The sequence below is a fragment of the Triplophysa dalaica genome, chromosome 8, assembly GCF_015846415.1.
Source record: "Triplophysa dalaica isolate WHDGS20190420 chromosome 8, ASM1584641v1, whole genome shotgun sequence".
In the NCBI taxonomy this organism is placed as follows: domain Eukaryota; kingdom Metazoa; phylum Chordata; class Actinopteri; order Cypriniformes; family Nemacheilidae; genus Triplophysa; species Triplophysa dalaica.
In genome coordinates this window covers 3,676,348-3,696,636 of record NC_079549.1, presented here as the reverse complement: position 1 = coordinate 3,696,636, position 20,289 = coordinate 3,676,348, and the positions used below count along the sequence as shown (strand labels likewise).

General features: G+C 40.2%; 1 protein-coding gene across 2 annotated transcripts in view; it reads left to right on the top strand.

The window, feature by feature from the left end:
* Positions 1-20,289, top strand: part of nrp2b (neuropilin 2b) — a 73,066-nt gene that overhangs the window by 50,285 nt on the left and 2,492 nt on the right. Inside the window, exons 11-16 of one of the 2 annotated variants that reach the window (XM_056755016.1) lie at positions 6,006-6,083; positions 7,559-7,702; positions 10,472-10,737; positions 11,541-11,637; positions 13,500-13,532; positions 15,190-20,287. In XM_056755016.1, the coding sequence (XP_056610994.1) occupies positions 6,006-6,083; positions 7,559-7,702; positions 10,472-10,737; positions 11,541-11,637; positions 13,500-13,532; positions 15,190-15,500 (929 nt within the window). In that variant the 3' untranslated portion in view covers positions 15,501-20,287. Of the gene's footprint in view, positions 1-6,005; positions 6,084-7,558; positions 7,703-10,471; positions 10,738-11,540; positions 11,638-13,499; positions 13,533-15,189; positions 20,288-20,289 lie in introns of those variants that run through there. The other variant, XM_056755015.1, reaches the window with a different exon arrangement.

The window sequence follows — 20,289 nt, the reverse complement described above, 5'->3', positions numbered from 1 at the left end:
TTCTTTCTTTCTTTTGGTCGTTAAATTTTTCTTTCTTTCTTTCTTTCTTCACAAAAGAATTCCTAAACAAATGCAAAATAGGTGCTTTTTCAAACAGAAAGACATAATTTGATTCGTCACATGGATCTTATGTCATGGAATTTAAATGTACGCAAGTCAGAAACCCACTTCAAGTGTTGGTATAACTATTTTGAATAGATATTTTCTGAAATCTGGCATTTCCTTCACTCGTTTCGGATGCGATACTTCAAAATGCGCAAACAGATTGATTGAAACACGACTCGTTCATTTCCTTAACATCTGTTATTCACGTCACGGTGATCACCAGCATTTCTGTTCCTCAAAAGAGCCGATTGACAACTGAAAACATACAAGACTAACGTTTGAATGAAGTTGTCCTAATTCAGCTTTCTATAGCACGCTGCAATGGTCGTACTGTAAACCGTGTTTGTTTGGAGCTGTGCTGATAGGTCAGGTGATGCAGGGGCCGGTCGGCTGTTGTTCTGGTTTTGATGGGCCGTGGGGATTTGTGGAGAGAGACGTTAAATATTCACAGGGCTGCATCAGTCTCACTTCACTGCGCTGAGATGTTTACGCCAATCAAACATCTGCTCATAGACGTTTATAGACATCTGCTGACCAAACACACGCACATCCATAAATACGCATACTTGACTATAAAGACACAGTCATGACAATATATTACACAGATCATACTGATTGGTCAACAACTATTTTGTACGATGACCACCATTGTCCCCACAAAACCAATTTCCTAAATAGCTGTGATCCACTTCCAATTCAAGTCCTGATCACCTGATCGTAGGAATATTTCGCATATAAGACCAGCTAAACTCTACACAATCCCCAAGTCCAACACATCATACTTGACACAAATTTCCAACAGCAGTTCCAAGGTCATGAGGCAGAGTTCCTGTCATTCTCAGCTGTGCATTTTCTTCTTCAATCCCCTCCGGAAGGAAATCTGGAGTGAGGGACACGAGAGGAGAAATAATGAATTGATGAATAAATAACACAAGGCGTAGCAGACAGACCTTGCGCGAGCGGGAGCGTGAAAGACACACAGAGGGACTTTAGATATTTCAATCAGACACCCTTGTCCATTATTCATTACTGGACTCGGCTCCGCATCAAAACGGAGGTCTCTCGACTCCGAGCGAAGAAAGTGGGAGAAAAGAAAGAGAGCGGCGGACGGAGTGGGGACAGTGACCTCTACTGGGGGCAACATGTCCCGAAATTGCAGGAGCTACAGACAAACACTTTTGGGGCAGTTTTTGGCGCCTTTTTCATTCTCCGCCTGTTCATTTAAGTAAAGATTCAGGAATGTTAAGCATGGTTTAAGCTGAAAAAGCAGAATTTATATCATTGATCTCAGATTTGTATTACTGTACGTTAGACTTTGAGTTCACCTTGTGCATCTTTGATCCAAAAAAAAGCTGAAGCGTAGATCTGCCCGGAGCATTCGGCCACACATGGCACTAATGTTTATAGACAGCATAAACACACCGTACATGGGTGAACAAGTATGCCACACACCTTAGAGAGAGAGAGAAAGTCGACTCAACATGTGGAATGCACACATGGGGGCGGAGCCTCTGTCTTTCACATGCACAATTCAATTTATAGAGCGCTTTTCACAATGTGCATTGTTCCAACGTAGCTTTACAGGAGAACCCCCCCCCCCTCAAAAACACAAAAACAGGTGTTATCTCTTCTCCCTGATCTCTGACCCGACCTCTCTTTCAAACTATTCGGCCTGTGTCCTTCTCTCTCCGTCCCGGCATCTTTCTGTCAGGATTGAAGCATGCAGACCGAAAGACGTCAGCTCTCCTCCTCCAGTTGGATTGGCGCTTTGAAGTTATCATCCACATGTTTCTATTTAGCGTAGCCCCTCAACCGACGCTTGCACACGGCCCGCGTGTCATTCATCAAATCCTCCCTGTGTAAATATTTTGGCTGAGCTCTGCTCCTCTCCGCCTCTTTTCCCATACACAATATGTCTGTCATGCCCTCCATTATGATGCTTGCCAACTTCTGTTTTTACAATTTTAAGTAGAGTTTTCCTACTGTAATTCCCATGCGTACTTCACGTGCTCCTCGATGGAAGTGACTTGGGGATTTCCCTCGAATGGACAGTTCATTATCGTAACGATCTTTGTTTTTTAAACCTTGCTTTCTTTAAAAATCACAAACCTGAAACTTTACATGACCTTTCTTCGGGTAGCATATTTGACCATTTATAATGTTTGTGAAAGATTCGCTCTCCGCCGAGTTGTTGCGCCGCTCATCTCCGTCTGAAGATTGTTTTTGGATCTCAACGCTGTTGTTTTGAAGCAGGGATCTCTGAGGATATCTGATGTGAATATGAATACGGCGGGTTTTAATATTTCTGGGCACGCTGAGCTTCTTTCATATCCATCACCTGGAGACGATTTGTGGGTTTAACTGAGCTCAGGAGAAAAGTCCTTATCGAGGGCCAAGCAAACAGACCCGCCTGAACTCCGAGCGCGTGCGTTTGTTTTTCACCGGCTCACAGATAACACGATAAACCTTCTGTCGTAACTCTGTATTCAAAAGACGCAGAGACAAAAGCTTTAATTAGTTCAGTGCAGCTGGAAAATGACTTTATTGTTAGTGAATTCTGGAGGCCAAAAGCCTGGAAATGTTTAATTAGGTTGCATGAATAAACGTCGGCGTTTGTACAGTACGTGTGTTTATGGTTTTGTTTTGCGTGGCCGTGTACTCGAACAATCAACTCTTGCACATTCGAACCGTCTCTTGGTTTGCCGTTCACTGTTTCTAATCCGATCGGATTCCTGTTCTCTATTTGTTGGTTCCCACAATCAGCAAAACACTCATCAGGCTTTGTGTTCAAAACATTGAGTCTGTACAAAATCTCACTAAGGCACAGAGGTACTGTACTGCTGATCCGCCTGCCAGACATTTACTCCAAGGCTTTCTATATAATTGAATATTATTCCCGTCCTGCTAAGAAAATGCTGAGACAGAGATTTCAGGGAAAGGAACCGGGTTAACGCTCCGTGCTTTGGATATAGAGGTTAGTAAGACGCTAATCCTTCAGGTGAGGAAGGGGGAACACCAAACTAGCCCCTGCTTGTAAATATCTGGTCTCTCTTTGAGGCTTGGAAACATTTCACGGCCTTAATGTGTTATCAGGCTGTGGAGGAAATCTCCACGACGACGCCCAGAGAGTTCTGGGATCCAGATCAATAGACTGCGTCAATTGGCTTTGAGGCATACTGAGATTTTTGTGGAGAAATATATTGCTGGCTTTTGCTCGGATCCATGGGAGAAATCAGCAGCAGGATAACGGACATTAAGAAATTAGCGTCATTTAAAGATATTTTTAATAGTTTCTTAAGGAAGCGTTACTTTTATTTTATAATACATTCTTAGCCAAGCCAAATATACAGGTTTTGTGTGTGAGTTGTGCAAAACAAGAACGACAAATTATATCATTTTGATACTACTTTTGTTGAATATAATAAATACATTTGTAGGATTGAAACATGCAGGAATCTGTGAGGATTTTAATCTTACAAAATGGCCGCCAAGACAACTGACTTTAATTAAAGACATTTTCATTGACTGGCTTCTGTGAGCTGTGTTAGTTTTTGGTTATCTTTTGAAAACTGGTTTACTTTCTCAGCCAACAGGTGTATATTCAGCTCTCTTTTTAAGTTGAGACTTTGAGAACTTGCGTATCCCCTCATGTTGACAAATCCCGCACAGCACACCTTTAAAGGAACAGATCACCCAAAAATAAAACAACCATGTCTTCATTTACTCAACCTCAAGAAAGACCTTTGGAGAGTGCTTGGAACCAAACATTTCTTGGCCACCGTTGACTACCATAGTAGTCGTAATTGTTCTGGTAAACACAAAAGAAATTTTTTGAAGAATGTATGAAAACAAACTGTTCTGGGGCACTTTTGACGACCAATGTCATTTTTCCTACTATGGTAGTCAGTGTTCATCAGAACAAAGAAATTTAGACAGATTCGGAAACCACTCAAGGGTGAGAATTTCCTTTTTTGGTTGAACTGTCCCTTTAAGGCAAAATCATTCCAGGAGTGTGTGATTCTTCCAGGTAACAGGTATTTGAGGTTTAACCTCCCGCTTTAACTAAATAAAGGTGTGTGCATTAGAGAGCCCTCAGTTCCCAAACATCCACGACTTCCTGTGAGGTTAATTGCATTTGTAAAGGGCAGAAAATTAATAGAGCTTAATGTCAGAAGCAGCCAGCTGGTGCATCTCTTTCATGTACCCACCCGCTCATAGAAATTAATAACTTATTAATATTACAGTAGGTCTCATCTTTTCATGTTGAGCTGAAGTGTCTACATGATTAGTGTTAAGCCACTCACGTATTTGTCAATTAAGCGGGGAATTGTTAAGAGTAATGACATTAATGAGTTTAAGAGCTGACAATCATTGCTCATTTACGCCTTGTTGTCTCTGAATCTTCATTGGCTCGATTCCCCGCTGAGGAACCAAGAGAGATGGAGCGGCTGATTTAACATTGTGTGTCACAACAAATTATCCGCGTAGGAGCATGGGTGTAATCGGAAAGGCGGAAAGGTTTGCTGCCGTCTGGTCTGTTTCATTCTGGTCAGAAACTCTTTTCCAGTAGCTTTATCATCGGCGAGAGAAGAAGAAGGACTTGAACTGTATCGAACTCTTTTAGAAGGGAAAATGGGGGAAGAGTGAGTGGTTGACGGTGCGAATCATGTGACTCATAGGAAAATAGCTGTGGCAGCAGTGGTTTCACTATTAAAGGCATTGTGGGTAACTGGTACAGTAAGAGCAGTGGTCTGAGGTGTAATGGCAGGGTGGTGAACCATTTATTTTACCCAATATTCAGTCACCCAATAAGCATTTCTCTCTTCCCTTCTCTCGCTCTCTCTCTCGCCTTCCAATTAGAGCGCTTCACAGTAAATCGTTTTCAGATGCCCAGAATATTTTCCAGCTGTGGTTTTGTAATATTCTGTTGTTGTAAATGTACAGTGTCTGCATGCGTACATTTTTAATTGTCTGTGGTTTGATGTTTGCAAGTGTGCCTGGTGGTTTGGTGACTCTTTTTGGGGGCACGGTTTCTGATGTATGATTGTGTTTTGTGTATACAGTGTGTGTGTGCTAAATCTCATGTTGCGGGGACCAAATTCCAATAGTTATACCAAGTATTACACATTTTTGACCCTGTGGGGACACTTTTTGATCCCTAAAAATGATGTTTGAAAAACGTTTGCTGTGAGGATTTGGTGTAAAAGTTATTTTGTCTATGGAAACATAAAACCACATCATCAATCAGCACTAAGTGTGACTATTCGGTTAGAACAGTGGTTCTCAAACTATTAAGTAACTAAACTAAAAGTACCCCTTTTTAGGATTTTTACAAGCCAAGTACCCTTTGACCAGACCGCAACATTAAATGAGAGTCAGACAGTTGTTATATCTGATGCCCCAAAGCAGGTTTATTGCTTATAAACATTTCTGTATGTAGCTTTACGCAACTATGTAAATCTCTTAAGTATTCGGGCATAACAGTTAAAGGTAAATCAGTGTTTTTCTGTCAGGAAAAGTTAATTTTTATCATAATTTTTTTTAAATAACATTTAACCGCAAACGAAACTCTTATCAATTAAAATGCATTTTAAATTTAAGAATATTTTTTTATGCATATTTGTGTAGTCCTAATTTCACATAACAATACTATTATCATAATTTATTGACTTTTTGATTTTCATTATTTATTCCTAAACTTTAGGTATAAACGCAACTCACGTATGCGTACCACCATTTGGGAACCACTGGGAATGAATAAGGCATTTAATATAGCGGAGGCATTTAAATATACATTTTTATTGTTTATTGCTGGACACACAAAGAGCTTTACAATCACCTGTGAGGCATAGAGGTGTCAATCGCTATTGTTTCTTAAATGTTTTTTATCTTCTTTTTAGAATCTACAACCGTTCCTGCCACTGCCACGCCCACTCTGTTGCTTCAGGAGGAGACGAGTACCGCCCACCGAACGGCAGGTAACCAATCACCCACTCACCTCAAAAGGCCAAATTCATAACTGCTGTGAACTAAACAAAAATGAGGTCAAATAACAAAAAATGGCAATCGATACATCTAATCAGATCATCAAAGCATATTAACATGCTGATAGTTGCCTTAACTTGAAGTCATAGTTCACCCAAAAATGAATATTCTGTCATAATTTATTATCCCACTTTTCATTTCAGACCTGTTTGACTTTCTTTTTTATATTTTGAAGAAAGATTGTTACCAAACAGCACTGGTCCCATTCACACTATTGTATGGACACAAAACCAATGCAAGTGAATGGGTGCCAGTTACAAACATTCTTCAAAACATCTTATTTTGAGTTCTGCTGAGCCTTTTGAAAAAAAACAGCGTATGCTGGGTTAGGTATGTTTTGATGCTGGTTTGCTCTGGTTTAAGCTGGTCAGATGCTGGTTGGAGCTGGTCATGTGCTGGTTTAAGCTGGTCCTGAGATGGTTTAAGAGCTAAAACGAGCACATGACCAGCTTAAACCAGCATCAAAACATACCTAGCCCATCATATGCTGGTTTTTCAACTGGGGGAAGAAAGTTGAACAGTTTTGAAATGACAAGAGGGTCAGATTTTTTTGGATGAACTGTCGATTTAAGTCAGGAGAATCTCTATTACTGAATTCTATATTCATTCATAAATGTACATGTACGTAAACAAATACTTAAGCATATTACACAAACACTTTACAGTAATCTGCAGTGTAATTGCAGGCCTACTCTCTCCCTCACAGAGCTCTAATATTACATTCCCAACCCTCCATTTGTACACACTTATGTCTCGATGAGTAGTGAGTCGCAGCGTGAGTGCTAACATTATGCTAACTAGCCTAGCAGCGTGCGGCTGAATGGATCGTTGATGGAGGCCCGCTGACTGCTGAGGCGCAGCGCTTCATGTAGATGAGGCTGTTCTGGGTCTGTCTGTATGTTAACACAGCAACAGCAGCACGCCCAACTGTCACATTAAAAGAGAGACAGAAATCTGTACAAATGCAATGAGACGGAAATCTGTGTACACACACATTAACACAAACACCTGTGCAAATGTAGAGACTGAGAGATGGGAATCTGTGCATGCAGTGCATCAATATATCATATATGCAAATTTACATAAGGATCAGGCAGGTTTCGCACAAAACATTTGATATAATGATATTTTACACATTTTCAAGATCAATGGAGACCAAACCATTGCACTTAGCTAAGATAAATGATTTAGTATTGAATCACTGTTAAATTGGAAAGTGGAGAGTCAATGGGGACCATTTTTTGGGGTGATCTATTCCTTTAAATCAATTACTGTTGCTATTTGAGATATGGACATAGGAATATGGGTTCATGTTGTGTGTGAGAAACCTCTCTGATGGGTTTGTGCATATAGAAAATAGTGTCATTTTTATCCCTGTCTCTCTCTCTCTCTCTCTCTCTCTCTCTAGCTCCGACCTCTTTCTCATCTCTTGGCGGCCTGTGCGACTTTGAAAAAAGCATGTGTGGATGGACCCACGACTCCATGTCTGATCTGAAATGGTCTCACTACAGTTCCTCTAGTCCTAACTTCGACCAGACACTTGGATCTGACAGTAAGTCCAGTGAAATTGAAGATATTTCTACTAACAAATATTTGCGATAACAACATTTGAGGACATCGGGAGTATCAGTAATTTCGGTGAAAATAAACCCTTGCATTTCAGCCCGACGGGCCCCAATAATTTACACTTCTGGGGCCGGGCTTTGGGACAGTTTTCAAGTCATATAGTTAAAACGCGGGTCGGGCCTTTTTCACCGTCTCATGCCCAATGGCCATGGTTCCCACTCCCCTGCATGACAGTATCACTTTTCTCCCCGGACTATGCTTCGACTGTTTTGAATTAAAGTGTAAGAAAAGCACACTCTGTCTCAACATAACAGAGTAATTTTAGGTTCGTGATGTATATGTTTTCAGTTTTATGCGCGTGTTGCGCAGACCCATCAGCTTGTGATATCAGAGTAACATGAGAACAATTAACGAAAGACACTTTCTCCTGCGGTACACACCGATTGTTTTGTGCAGCGCTGCTTGATGTCCGACAAAACTGATATTTTGATCAGTTTGGAATGCAGTGACACCGGGTAATCGTGTTGCGTGTATCCGTAGGCTAATTATTCTTACAATGTACAGTGACAGCTGGAGTTACAGGAGGAATTTAAGCAGACTCATGCCCTTCATGTATTTAAATCATTCAAATTGGCGTTCTCTGCCTAAGAAAAAAACAAACAAAAACATTTTTCGAAAACAAACTATACGAAATATAATTTACCAATAGAAAAAAACTTCACCATTATAACCACTGCAACAGTTTAAACAGTCTCATTCATATCATGACTTTAAATCCACACTTAGATTCAGCACCTGAGCCACAAACAAAAAATACTCCAAACATTTTTTTAGGAAATATGAATAATTTGCCATTAAAAACAACTACTTAAAAAAAACTGTTCAGTCGGACTCTGGCTGAGAGTTCTGATAATCTATTGGACAAGGGCCGGACTAGAGCCTAAATTTGAGGCCCGTGCGGGGCGCTAATCCATCTCACGACTGGTGTGTAATTAATGTGATAGCTGTAATCTGGGAATAGTATCTGTCACTCTCTCTCTCATCGTCATCATTTTCTATGGGACTCATCCCTCCATCCCTGAGCTTACCTGACCTTTATAAAGCCTCCTTGAAACAAACCGATGAGTACCTACCTAAAAATTCTTAGCTTTCTCTCTCTCTCTCTCTCTCTCTCTCTCTCTCTCTCTCTCTCTCTCATGTGCACACAAACTAAGCGTACAGTTCTTCATGTCCTCAGTGTGTTCTTGGACAACTCTGCCTTGGGAGGTTGTTAAAACAGTCTTGCTCTGTTTTCCATATGTAAGGTTTTAAAGAGAGATCCAGGAGTCAAGCGGAAAACATTCACTCCTGTTTTAACTATTCCCAAGCCAAATTTACCCTCAAAATCCCAGATCAAATCTTTACAATCACTCTTCTTCTGTCACACACACACTTTAGGACATGTGAAATTGTTACCATCAATAAAAAAACTATGCCAGAACTAGGCACCTACATTTATGCGTTTGCATACTATCCCTTGCACGTGTTTTTCCGCATGTGACCACATGTATGTGTTTAACATGTGAAAAAAAAACATGTGAAATGCGTGTTTTTGGAACATATTGGTGTGAATCCCTTAAGAATACCCATGCGAAACACATAGGATAACATGTAACCCATGGTGCAACATGTGGTGACATGTGAAGAACACGTGATCACATGTGGAGACATATCACCACACGCCGCACATGTCATCCCATGTGTTTTAACAGGTTATCCCATTTCACATGTGTCTTTTCTAAAAGGGATGTTTCAACATCCCTGGACGAGATCTGCTCAATTGATCCGAGTTATGATTGTCCACTTTACAATCTCGTCAAATGTTTTAGCATCACAGAACTCACGGCTCCTTGAAAACCCCTTGGAAAGTGTTCACACCCCAGTGTGCGTCTCAGGAAAAAGGGGTTCAGAAAGGGTTAATTGGCAGGCAGGCTCATTAACTCTAGATGTATACGGCTCCAATTAAAAACGATAATCCCAGAAGTAGCTTTTCTTTCCCTCCGGTTACCTCACAGGAACATCAACCTGTTCTAAGAAGACTCAAGGCTGCTGTGAACGTTCCCTGTGAAAGGGTAATTAATTTTCTTGTATGTGTACGCAGCATCAAACAGAGGAAATTCTTTTGCATTATTTAAATGCGTAATCTGTTTAGGCCGTTCAGAAAGGAAACGCAACAACAGGCTGATCTGATTTCAGCGCTGTGTTTTCAGAGTTGGTAAATGTGTCAAAGTAGGACAGACTGAATGGAATTACGTTGCCGTCTCTCTGCACATCAGTGGAGGTGGGAGCATCCGTGTTATAGATGAGGCAGCGTGGGTAATGATGATCATTTCTGGTGCCACACTGTCCAGTCGGATCATTCACAGGAGTCTTTCCCAGCCTCCTCCTGTCTCTGCTCCTCTCTGGTCGTCTTTTCCGCTCTTCCTCTCCTCTGTCCTTTTTCAGTTTCACTTCAGGGCCTATTTTCTGCTTTCTTGTCTGTTTGAAAGGAGAACGAACATACCTGATTGTTTATTTATCACTGGCAAACATAAAGAGTGTACTAACATGATCAACGTCATGCTACAGTATTGAGAAAGTAAAGTAAAAAAAAAGAAGTTTCCACTGACGCATTTTATTTTATTTTTCACTTACAGTATCAGTTGTTAAAGAGAATAAAAAATAAAAATGTGCACGCTTTGTCTGACCATTTTCATTTGCATCTTTCTCACCACAGACTTTGGTGACTTCCTGTACGTGGAGGCGGGTCATAAAACGGAGCCGCAGCGCGCCCGGTTAGTGAGTCCGGTGGTCGGACCCGAACGCCGGCCCGTCTGCCTGCTTTTCTACTACCAGCTGCAGGGAGAGAGTCAGGACAGTCTGCGTGTGTTGCTCAGAGACGATGAACAGGAAGAGGCGCTGCTCTGGATGCTAAAAGGAGACCAGGGACCCATGTGGAGGGAGGGCCGCACCATCCTGCCTCAGTCCCCTAAAGAATATCAGGTACATAGTTAGGGAGTACAATTTCTTCAAACCGCTTGTTTGCTATTTTAAGCTATATATTATTTGCTGACAGACCATAAAATAAAAAAAATGAATCTACATTGAATGAGTAATGTAGACTACAGTCCCAGCCAAAAGTGATGTCCAGGTTTTGGCAATTGAACACTTGTTTTTAAAGACATTGTAAAATGATGTATTATTTTAATATGTATAATTGCATTATTAATATATTATCATTGTATATGTTTTATTATTTGTATTCATGTCACATTGGTGTTACTGGAGTGTAAACCCAAGCTTAATTTTGAGAAGAATTTAAGTGACTTTGGCTAAAAGATGTATCTCAGGAAACTGCCTAAAATCACACAAGAGAATCAACAAATACTAATAATAGATCAAATTGTCAATGTATGCTTTATTTCCTCCAACAAGCTTTTTAGTTTTTGTCCCTTTTTTATATACAGTATTTAAAAAAAATCCTTTATATGCTTTAGTTTGGTCTTTTGTCCAGTTTAGATAATTGAACAAAAAACAAATACCTGGGCATCACTTTTGGCCACTAATGTATCTAGAGACCAGAATATCATGGACATTTGAAGTCGGGGCTCAGCCAATAACCAACCATCTAGCAAACACCCATGACACGCATTGCAAACCACTCAGAACTTATTAGCAACCATTTAACAACGTCTAGACAACCATCCACTCAATCGAGATTAGAAGTAAATTGAGATCAGAATAGCCATGTCCATGGTGTTAACTCACGGCCTTCGATTCCCTCTCTCTCCTCTTCCATGTGCCAGGTTGTCTTCGAGGGTTTCTTCGATCGCGGCAGTCGGGGGCACATCTGGGTCGACAACATTCATATGAGCACCAGCACAGAGCTTGAGCAGTGCACACGTGAGTTTCAACATCTCTTTTTGAACTCTCGCCCACCACTTATTTTCTATTTAAATGAATGTCACCGAATGACACTTTCTGACCACGACACAACATTCTACCACCCAAGTCTAGTCATTTAAACCCCAAATTCATCACACGGAAACACTCTTCAAGTGTTCGACTAAAGCTGAAAACTAGGCCACACTCGCCCTGTGGGCTCTGATCCCAATCTATGTTTCATTAGTTTCCTTCTCCGCTCCTATTTGTAAACAGAGCTTTTCAGAGCCATTGCAGGGAATAACCAGGCAGCCCGGCTTTTTTCACAGAACACAGAACAGACGTCAATGTCTAACAAAGCTTTTCGCCACAAACCCGTCACTCAAAACGCTGAACTGTGAAGGTTATTTACTGAGAAGAACAGCCTTTCTCTAAGGACGTGTAGTTTACTTGTACTTAAACACAACGATCAGCAAAAATAGAAGGGGTCATGTTTGACGGAATCGAGATATTTTCGTGAGCTGTCTTGCATTCACTCACATACTCATTTTTGTCACACGTCCTGGTTCTGGGAGCGCTCTTATCAATTAAAGCTGTTCGGCTTCCACGCGCCAGCCCCTGTGCCGCTGCCAAATCTGTCCCCTGCTTCTCCACAGTGTTCCCTTTAAAAGCCTGTGCATTCAAAACATTCTGTTTCTCTGGCATTGCGAGTGTGTGCAGACAGGTTGCCAGATGACACACGGCCCAATCCTGTTCTCCTTTATCCGCTCCTTCTTTCTCTTTCTGATGTTCCTGTCCTCTCTGTCTTTCATACTGTATGTACCTGCCTTTGGTCAAGCGAGTGTCCTTATGTGAAGGAAAGGGGTTTTCTGGGAAGTTTGCTTAACAAGGCAGCTGTATAATAGCAGAATATTTTCCTATTATCTGTGTCACTGCAGTAGGTGTCCTGAGAAATCACACCCACACACTTTAAAGCTGCAAACTTTAACTTCTTTGGTTAAAAGAGTTAGTGAGTGAATTATTTAAAGTAGCAGTTCGCCCCAAAAAATGAACATTCCGTCATCATTTGCTCACCCTCGAGTTGTTCCAAATCTGTATACATTTCTTTGTTCTGATGAACACGGATAAAGATATTTGAAAGAATGCTTATTACCAAACAGTTATTGGCCACCATTGACTACCGTAGTAGGAATGCAATAGTGCCCCAAAATTGTTTTCTTTCCTAAATTCTTCAGAATATCTTCTTTTGTGTTTAACTGAACAAAGAAATTAAATGATAAAGAATTTCCTGCTATAGTAGTCAATGGTGCTGAACTGATTGGTTAGACACATTCTTCCAAATATCTTTCTCTGTTCATCAGCACAAAGAAATGTATACAGGTTTGGAAGAACTTGAGGGCGAGTAAATCATGACAGATCTTCATTTTTGGGTGAACTGTTCGTTTAAGTACAATAAAAACTGTGTGTGATTCACAACAGTAAGCTTATAGTATTTACTATTTGAGCTCTTTGTTCACATATTGTCATTTCGATGATGTTAAGTATCTTGTTATGTTATGTTTGTGTAATTTGATGAGGTAAAATTCGCGGACCACAGCTTTAAATTTCCAAAAAAGAACCTGTTATTGTTTAGCTAATCAGAAAATGTTGCTGACATCTGATTTGCTGACATGGCTTTGGGGGCGGGGTTTTGTAGAATGTGTGTGTGTTCTTATCCTCTCACAGCACCTTTAGAAATGAATTTGTCACCACTTTCTTTCATAAAATATAAATCATTCTCAGTCACGTGTGTCTGAATTCCATCTGGCCTGTTGTTATTTATATGGATATATTTTGTCATTGCCAAACTTGATTTCACTCAACTTCACTTTTTCTCTTTTCAGAACCCTTCTCAGCGTTCCCTCCTGATATGACTGGTGAGTTTAACTGGCATATTGTCATTTCCTGTGCCAATGTTTGTGCTTCCTGCTTGTTGCCTAGCAGCTCGAATCATCTGAAGGGCTCTTTATGTATCATTATATATTTTAGTCGTGTTTTGCACAGCTTAGGTTTCTGCCGAGTTTGTTTCCAGTCCCGCAGCCCAGGTTCATAACTCAATCAGATACAAAACAGCTGATCCACTGCAGTCTTGTGTGTCACGCTGTGATTTCAGTGGTGTTGTTGCCTCAATGTCAAACCATTCCCATCACCTTCAGTGTTGCCACACAGATGTTTTGAGCATGGGCTGAATCACAGCATGTGTGCCGTTTCATATGGTGTCGCGTGTTAACGTCAATAGATAAAGTATAGATTCAATCAACAAATTACCCCTCATATAAATACTTTGAATCGTACCGCAGAATTGTACGTTTCTCATTAGGGATAGTGCACCCCAAAATATACATTCTGTCATCATTTACTCATTCTAAACCTGCGTATGACTCTTTTCTTCTGTGGAACACAAAAGAAGATATTTTGAGAAATGTCTGGGGGTTTTTGTGTCTACGCAATGGAAGTCGATGTTGTTCGGTTACCAACGTTCTTCAAAATATCTTCTTTTGTGTTCTGCAGCAGAAAGACATACATGTTGGAAATGACATGAGGCTTTCATTCTTGGGTGAACTAAGCCTCAACATTTCCTACGAAGACTTAAGTAATCTCACATTGGCAATATCATAAAATGTTTAAAACATTGCAATGAGAGTTCTCGGAGTGTGTCAGCATTACGCTGATGGTGTGTGTGACCTGCTGTGGATGGCTGGTGTTTATTCTCGACAGCTGTATGATTGCGGCCAATAGGATGCAGCCGACTGCGGTGGTATAATCCCCATACACCCTGTTTTAAATCATTGTAGTAAATGACATTGCGCTCAAGCGCGGTAATAAAATATTTATTTTGTAACTAACATCCATTTTTCTAACTGAAGCCGAAATTCCCGTAGGTGGACTTAGAATTCCTAGAATGCGCTCATGTTTACACGGAGACAAGAGAAAGATGAGATGAAAAAGTGGGTTTATTGATCTCACAGGCGTGTGTGTTTGTGTGTGTGTGTGTGTGTGTTGGCTGAGCAGTTTCCATGTACTGCCGAGTTGGGTTCATGGAAGACTTTGGCTTGAGGCAGACGAAGCTGGCGCAGATCCATGCATGCAGGAGAAAGAAAAGAAACAGACACATATACACAAACTCGTTTAATTCATATACACGACATTATCCTGCGCCCCATTCGACCTTAACGTTGAGAAACGAAATTCTGCGACGACATTTAGACGGCGTTTCAGGCACACTCTCCGAGCTCTTCATCACACAGCATCTGTTCACGCCCCATAAAACACGCAGCCACACTCGTAATGTGATTTATAAATCTGCCTTAAGGAGACCAAAAAAGAGACAGTCGCACCTATTGGCTCACACAGAACCACGTAGGGGCTGTGGACAGGCAACATGCATGTGCATCTGCGTGTCTGTGTCTGTTTTGTTTGTATGCGGCACCAAATCAGAGCACAAATCATTCAAAGTAAAATCCAAGATGGCTGACGCTATGCAGTCTGCATGCCTCTCTACCCCAAGCCAACTCTTCTGTGTCTCTCCACCAGGGGAAGCCTTACCTGGCTGGAGTGACCCCACGGTTGACACCACCGTGTCCCTGCAGCCCATGCCCACCTACTGGTATTACGTAATAGCCGGAGGTGGCGCTCTTTTCCTCCTGGGCTGCGTGGCGTTGGTCATGGTGCTGTGTTGCCATCGCTACCACCTGGCGGCCAAGAAGAGCCAGCCCTCGGTGTCCTACAAGAGCACGTACACAGGACAGTACGTGGGGAACGGCACCGGGGCGGTCGCCGGATCCGGGGTGGAGCCCATGTTAACTATAAGGCTTGAGAAGGAGGAGCCTAGTTCACAGTGCTGAACGCCGACGTGTTTGCTAATGAAGTTTGTAATATCCAGACACCTTAAAGACTCGGATCAGCTCTGGATGTCGTTTGTGGTGATGCTAAACGAGATAACCGGGGATGCGAGAAGGACGTACATAAGCACCAGAGTTGTAAAGTTTTGGGTTTCTTTAGGATTCTTTTGTGGCGCTGTGAGAGAGGAGCCAAAATCCTGACTGGCAGGCACTCCCCGCTTCTCCTTCTCTCTTTTTCGCTGTGGAGAAAGCTCTAATCTCCTGTTCAGGACCAATCCGATTGTACAGTCAAGAGAACTCGGTGCCAAATTGTGAGGAGAGCTTGAGACAAGAGCAAAGCAACGGGTCTGAGGAAAAACAGGAAACTCGCATGTGTACTGGATCTCACGTGCACTCCAGGCTTGACGTGTGACAGGAATATTCAAAGCATGAGTGTCAAAAAAACGTTACTGTGGGACACGTGTCACAAATCCTCCGTTCTTGCTGGCGGAACCAGATTGTCTCTGTGTTTTAACATAATACTGTATGTGTGGATGGGTTGGGTAATATACAGAATTGTTTAATCCGTGTACAAAGTGCCCTCCTATGAGGACTGGTCTTTTTTTCTTTACTTTGAGAGCTTTAGATCAGTAAGAGACCTTTAGAGCAACGGATTCGATCTTTATTCTTCAGGCGGATGTTTGAACGACCTGTTTGATCTCCTCCTCGCCATTAAATGAACCGACGGAAGCTTCTTAAAAGCATTTTGAATGCCGCCGAGGATTCATTTGAATGTCCGTCAATATGTCTATGTATAAACTTTTCGGAAGGTCATCGGAGATATGTACAGAATGTTTTTTGCATATATGCAAAGGTCACATGACCCTGCCTTAGCCAGCCTACTCTTCTGATTGGCTAACTTACAAAACATTGGCCTTAAGACGCTTTCGTGGGCTAGCCGATTACTGTTCACATTTATTATTTAATATGAAATGAATTCATTGAGTGGAGATTAATACCGCCGCACATGCAGTTAACTGATGCACTGACTTCGCTTTATTTTTATAGTCGACTCTAAAACATTTAAGCAGTGTGTGTGTGCGCTAGCGTGTTGTTCCCGCAGAGATTTCGATTACACACACAGTCTTTTAAGAGAGAAAGGAAATCTTTGTATATGTGCCAAATGTCATACGGTGCTAAAGCACTTGGCTGGATGATTTTGCTGCAGGGATCTAGTCGAGCTGGCACGTTGGCCCTATACCTCCACACTCCACATTTACAGCTGCAGCTCATTTCTCTGTCCACCTCCTTATAGCCTCAAAAATTATACCTGCTGATGTCTTACTGAATTCATAACCGACACTTTATGATTCGATTTTGGGGGGGTTTGACATTTTATTGATAGGGACATTTGGAGAGTAGGCGGGGGGGACTCACACCTCCGTAAAGAGCATTTGGACACTTAGTTCACACTTAAAAATGTTAAAAGATCATTGCATTGTATGACAAAGACATCTTATTAAAAATATAGCACAAATGCGCATTATTTTTCAAGCAGAACATTTCATGTAATATGTTACGTTTTAAATAAAATACAACGAACTAGAGTTGCTTTAAAGTAGAAAAAGGCAAGTAAAGTGAAGTTAATTCTGAGAAAAGGTTTGCAGATTCCACATTTTATATTTTCTATATAATGCCATGACATTATGACTTTTAAGATTTTTAAATGAGGCTAGAGTGTACAACAATGTCCAAATACACTGTAAGAATCCACCTTTTACAACCAAAAACTTGAGTTTAAAAGTATTGAAATTGGCTTTACTGTACATATCAATTGAATTGAAATGATAATAAACTAGGGCTGTCAAACAATTAATCGCATCCAAAATAAAAGTTTGTGTTAACATTATATATGTATGTGTACTTTGCATATTCATTTTCTATTTATAAACAAATACATGCATATTTGCATATATTTAAGAATATTTGTATATATAATTTAAATCATTGGTACATCTAAATAAATACATGTAAATATTTCCTAAATATGCATACATGTATGTATTTGTAATTGCATAATTAATATAAACAGTACACAGGAAAAACTGTATATTGAAACTTTTACTCTGGATGCGATTTATCGTTTGACTACTTTTTAACTGACTTCACAATTTTAACTTCATTTTATAACTAGGTTTAATATCATTTAAATTCAAGTAACCTGGAAAGCCAATCGGATTTAACTTATATATTTAATACAGCTTTTGAACTAAAGTTTTTTTTCCAATATATAAGCATGTGCACTAGTCACCAGGCCATCTATAACTGAATGTGTACATGAAGGAATTCTTGCAAAAAAAGTTTTTTGCTTGTATCTATATTATTTGCATATGACAATCTTGCTGCACACCGTATTTTTTGTCTCAAATGTTATTTATAAAAATGTCTATAAAATATTCTTTTAAAATGTTCTTCAAAACACCTTCCCTGCATACTAATTCAAAGTCTGACTCTGAGTATTAGATCCATCTCTTTCATGTCTTGAAAAACGCAGCGACGTACCTTTGAACAGAAAAACATGCTACGGTCTAAGATGTACAATGTTCTCTTCTTTACTAAACAAACACAAAATAGGCACCATCAGACCTCCGGGTGGAAATTCCCCCGACCAAACATATTTTCCTTTTTACACATAAAGAGTGTGAAGCTCCATCCATTACCGAAAGCATCTGCCGGGCGTGCTCGCGTCAGATTTTGGCTCCATCCAAAGCGAGCGAGATGAAAGAAGAAAGTAAATCCTGATATCTTGTTTTGTCCTCCATCTGGCAATAGGTGAAAATAATCCCCCATCATGGACAGCCTGCTCCTTTCTCGCCCATTTATCTGCTCTTCACGAAAGAATGTGTGGGGAGATGGAAGGCGAGATCAAAGGAAAGCCCTCTCTAAATATAAACCTTCTCCGCAATATCTAGGGTCTGAAGGGGTTTGTTTGAATCACAAAAGCACATGAAAGATCCCACAGACAGCCAGAGAGACCACCTGACCTGGCAGGCCTGTAGCGGAGCATTGTCTCCTCGCATCCCACATAATCCTCAATACAATAAAGTGTGTTCAGGAATCACGGGACAGCATGCGACAGCTTTTAATGTGAAATCTAAAAGACACATCAAATATACAGTTATCTGAACGTTTTTTAGGATTTGAGTCACGTGATTTTCATTATGTCATGAATCGTCCTCTTCTTTAATGCAGAATTTGAGGATACGCAGCAGATTTCTGAGTTCTTACAGCTGAATGTGTAGTTGTCTTGTTTCGTCTTGAGCATTTTGTCCTCTTTGACGTCTCACATTGAGCTAGATACATTTTACTGATCAGTCTGGTGGTTCATTATATGCGTATGATTAATGTACAAATTTATCTTTAACTAAGACTCATTTTTTATCATTTGATTCATCACTGTTCTCAGTGCTTTTCATCACATTTTAAGCTGAGTTGCTAATATTTCTAATTTACGGAAGCCCGTAACAGCAATGTAATTCTTTTTAGTGAAGACATTTTTTTCCTTACACTCTCCTCCTGTAGCGTATATTGTAAAACTTTGCTGTAGGTCTGCAGCAGGTTTGCCAGGAACTTACTGTAGATTTAATTTACAGTTTTTTTAAAACATAAATTTACCTAGTTCTTATATTTTCAATCATAAAACAAGACTAAATATCTCAGGTCACTTTTCTTGTTATGTAAATGTATCGTCATTTATAAAGTTTGAAATATTTTTACTAGAAAACAAAACAAAAGTGCTTAGTAAGAATATCATTTTTTGCAGTGTAATGCCAGTATTGAGACCAGTCTCTTCCTCTCTCATTTTGAACATCAAAAGTCAAAGTGTTTAGGTCTAGACTGTAGCCTAATTGTTTAATTCTCTTCAAAAATACTTTTTTGTCTTTTAAAAACTTTTTTTAAGAGAAAACAAATTTTAAATGAGCAAAAACATTTTTGAAGGGTAAAAAACAATTAGGCTAGACTACAGGAGGGGAATGTACGACCATTTCTTTCTTCACCGCTATATTTTTTTACATTGCGTTTCAGGGCTTCTATGCTAATTAGCTAATGCACCAGATTCCATTTCATGAAGCCTGTCTTAAGCTTTCTCGCTGGGAGTCTTTGCTTTTGCTGTCCCTGAAAAATATTCATTACTAAAAGTACTCTGAGGGAAGAAGATCCCATCTCTGGACTGTGATACCTGCATAAAACTTCTTTCACCCTTCTCGAGAGTCAGAGTAGGAAAAATGCTACAGGTTGTATATTGTGTGCTTACACATGAAGTCAGGAACGGGTTTGAAATCCTTTGAAGAATTACGTTTTATTATGTTGACATCATGCTTCATTTGCATCAGTATGATCGCTGATGATGTAATGGTCGTGTGCACTTTTTGTGAATTCATGGCTTCACACCATCATGAATATGAGCTCTCTGTTTGATTCACGATGCAGCGTTTCAGAATGTTTCAATACAGTATAAGGTATATTTTAGCTTGAATTTCATGGTCTTGGAAATGTTGTATGGAATGTTACAATAAAGTGATATTTTTCTACAACTATAGTGATTTGTGCTTTTTGAGCGATGAATGATTTAACATTTTATCACATCTACAGCTATTTGTTCTCTGGTCAAATGTTGTTTCTTCATTTTGTATTCACACATTGCACTATTGATATTATTAGCTCTTGAGACAAAAATGCACAAGGCTGTTCTTTTTGCATTCTTTACAATTCTGTTTAATGCAACCTTCGACTCATTTTGGGCTTTGTTTGT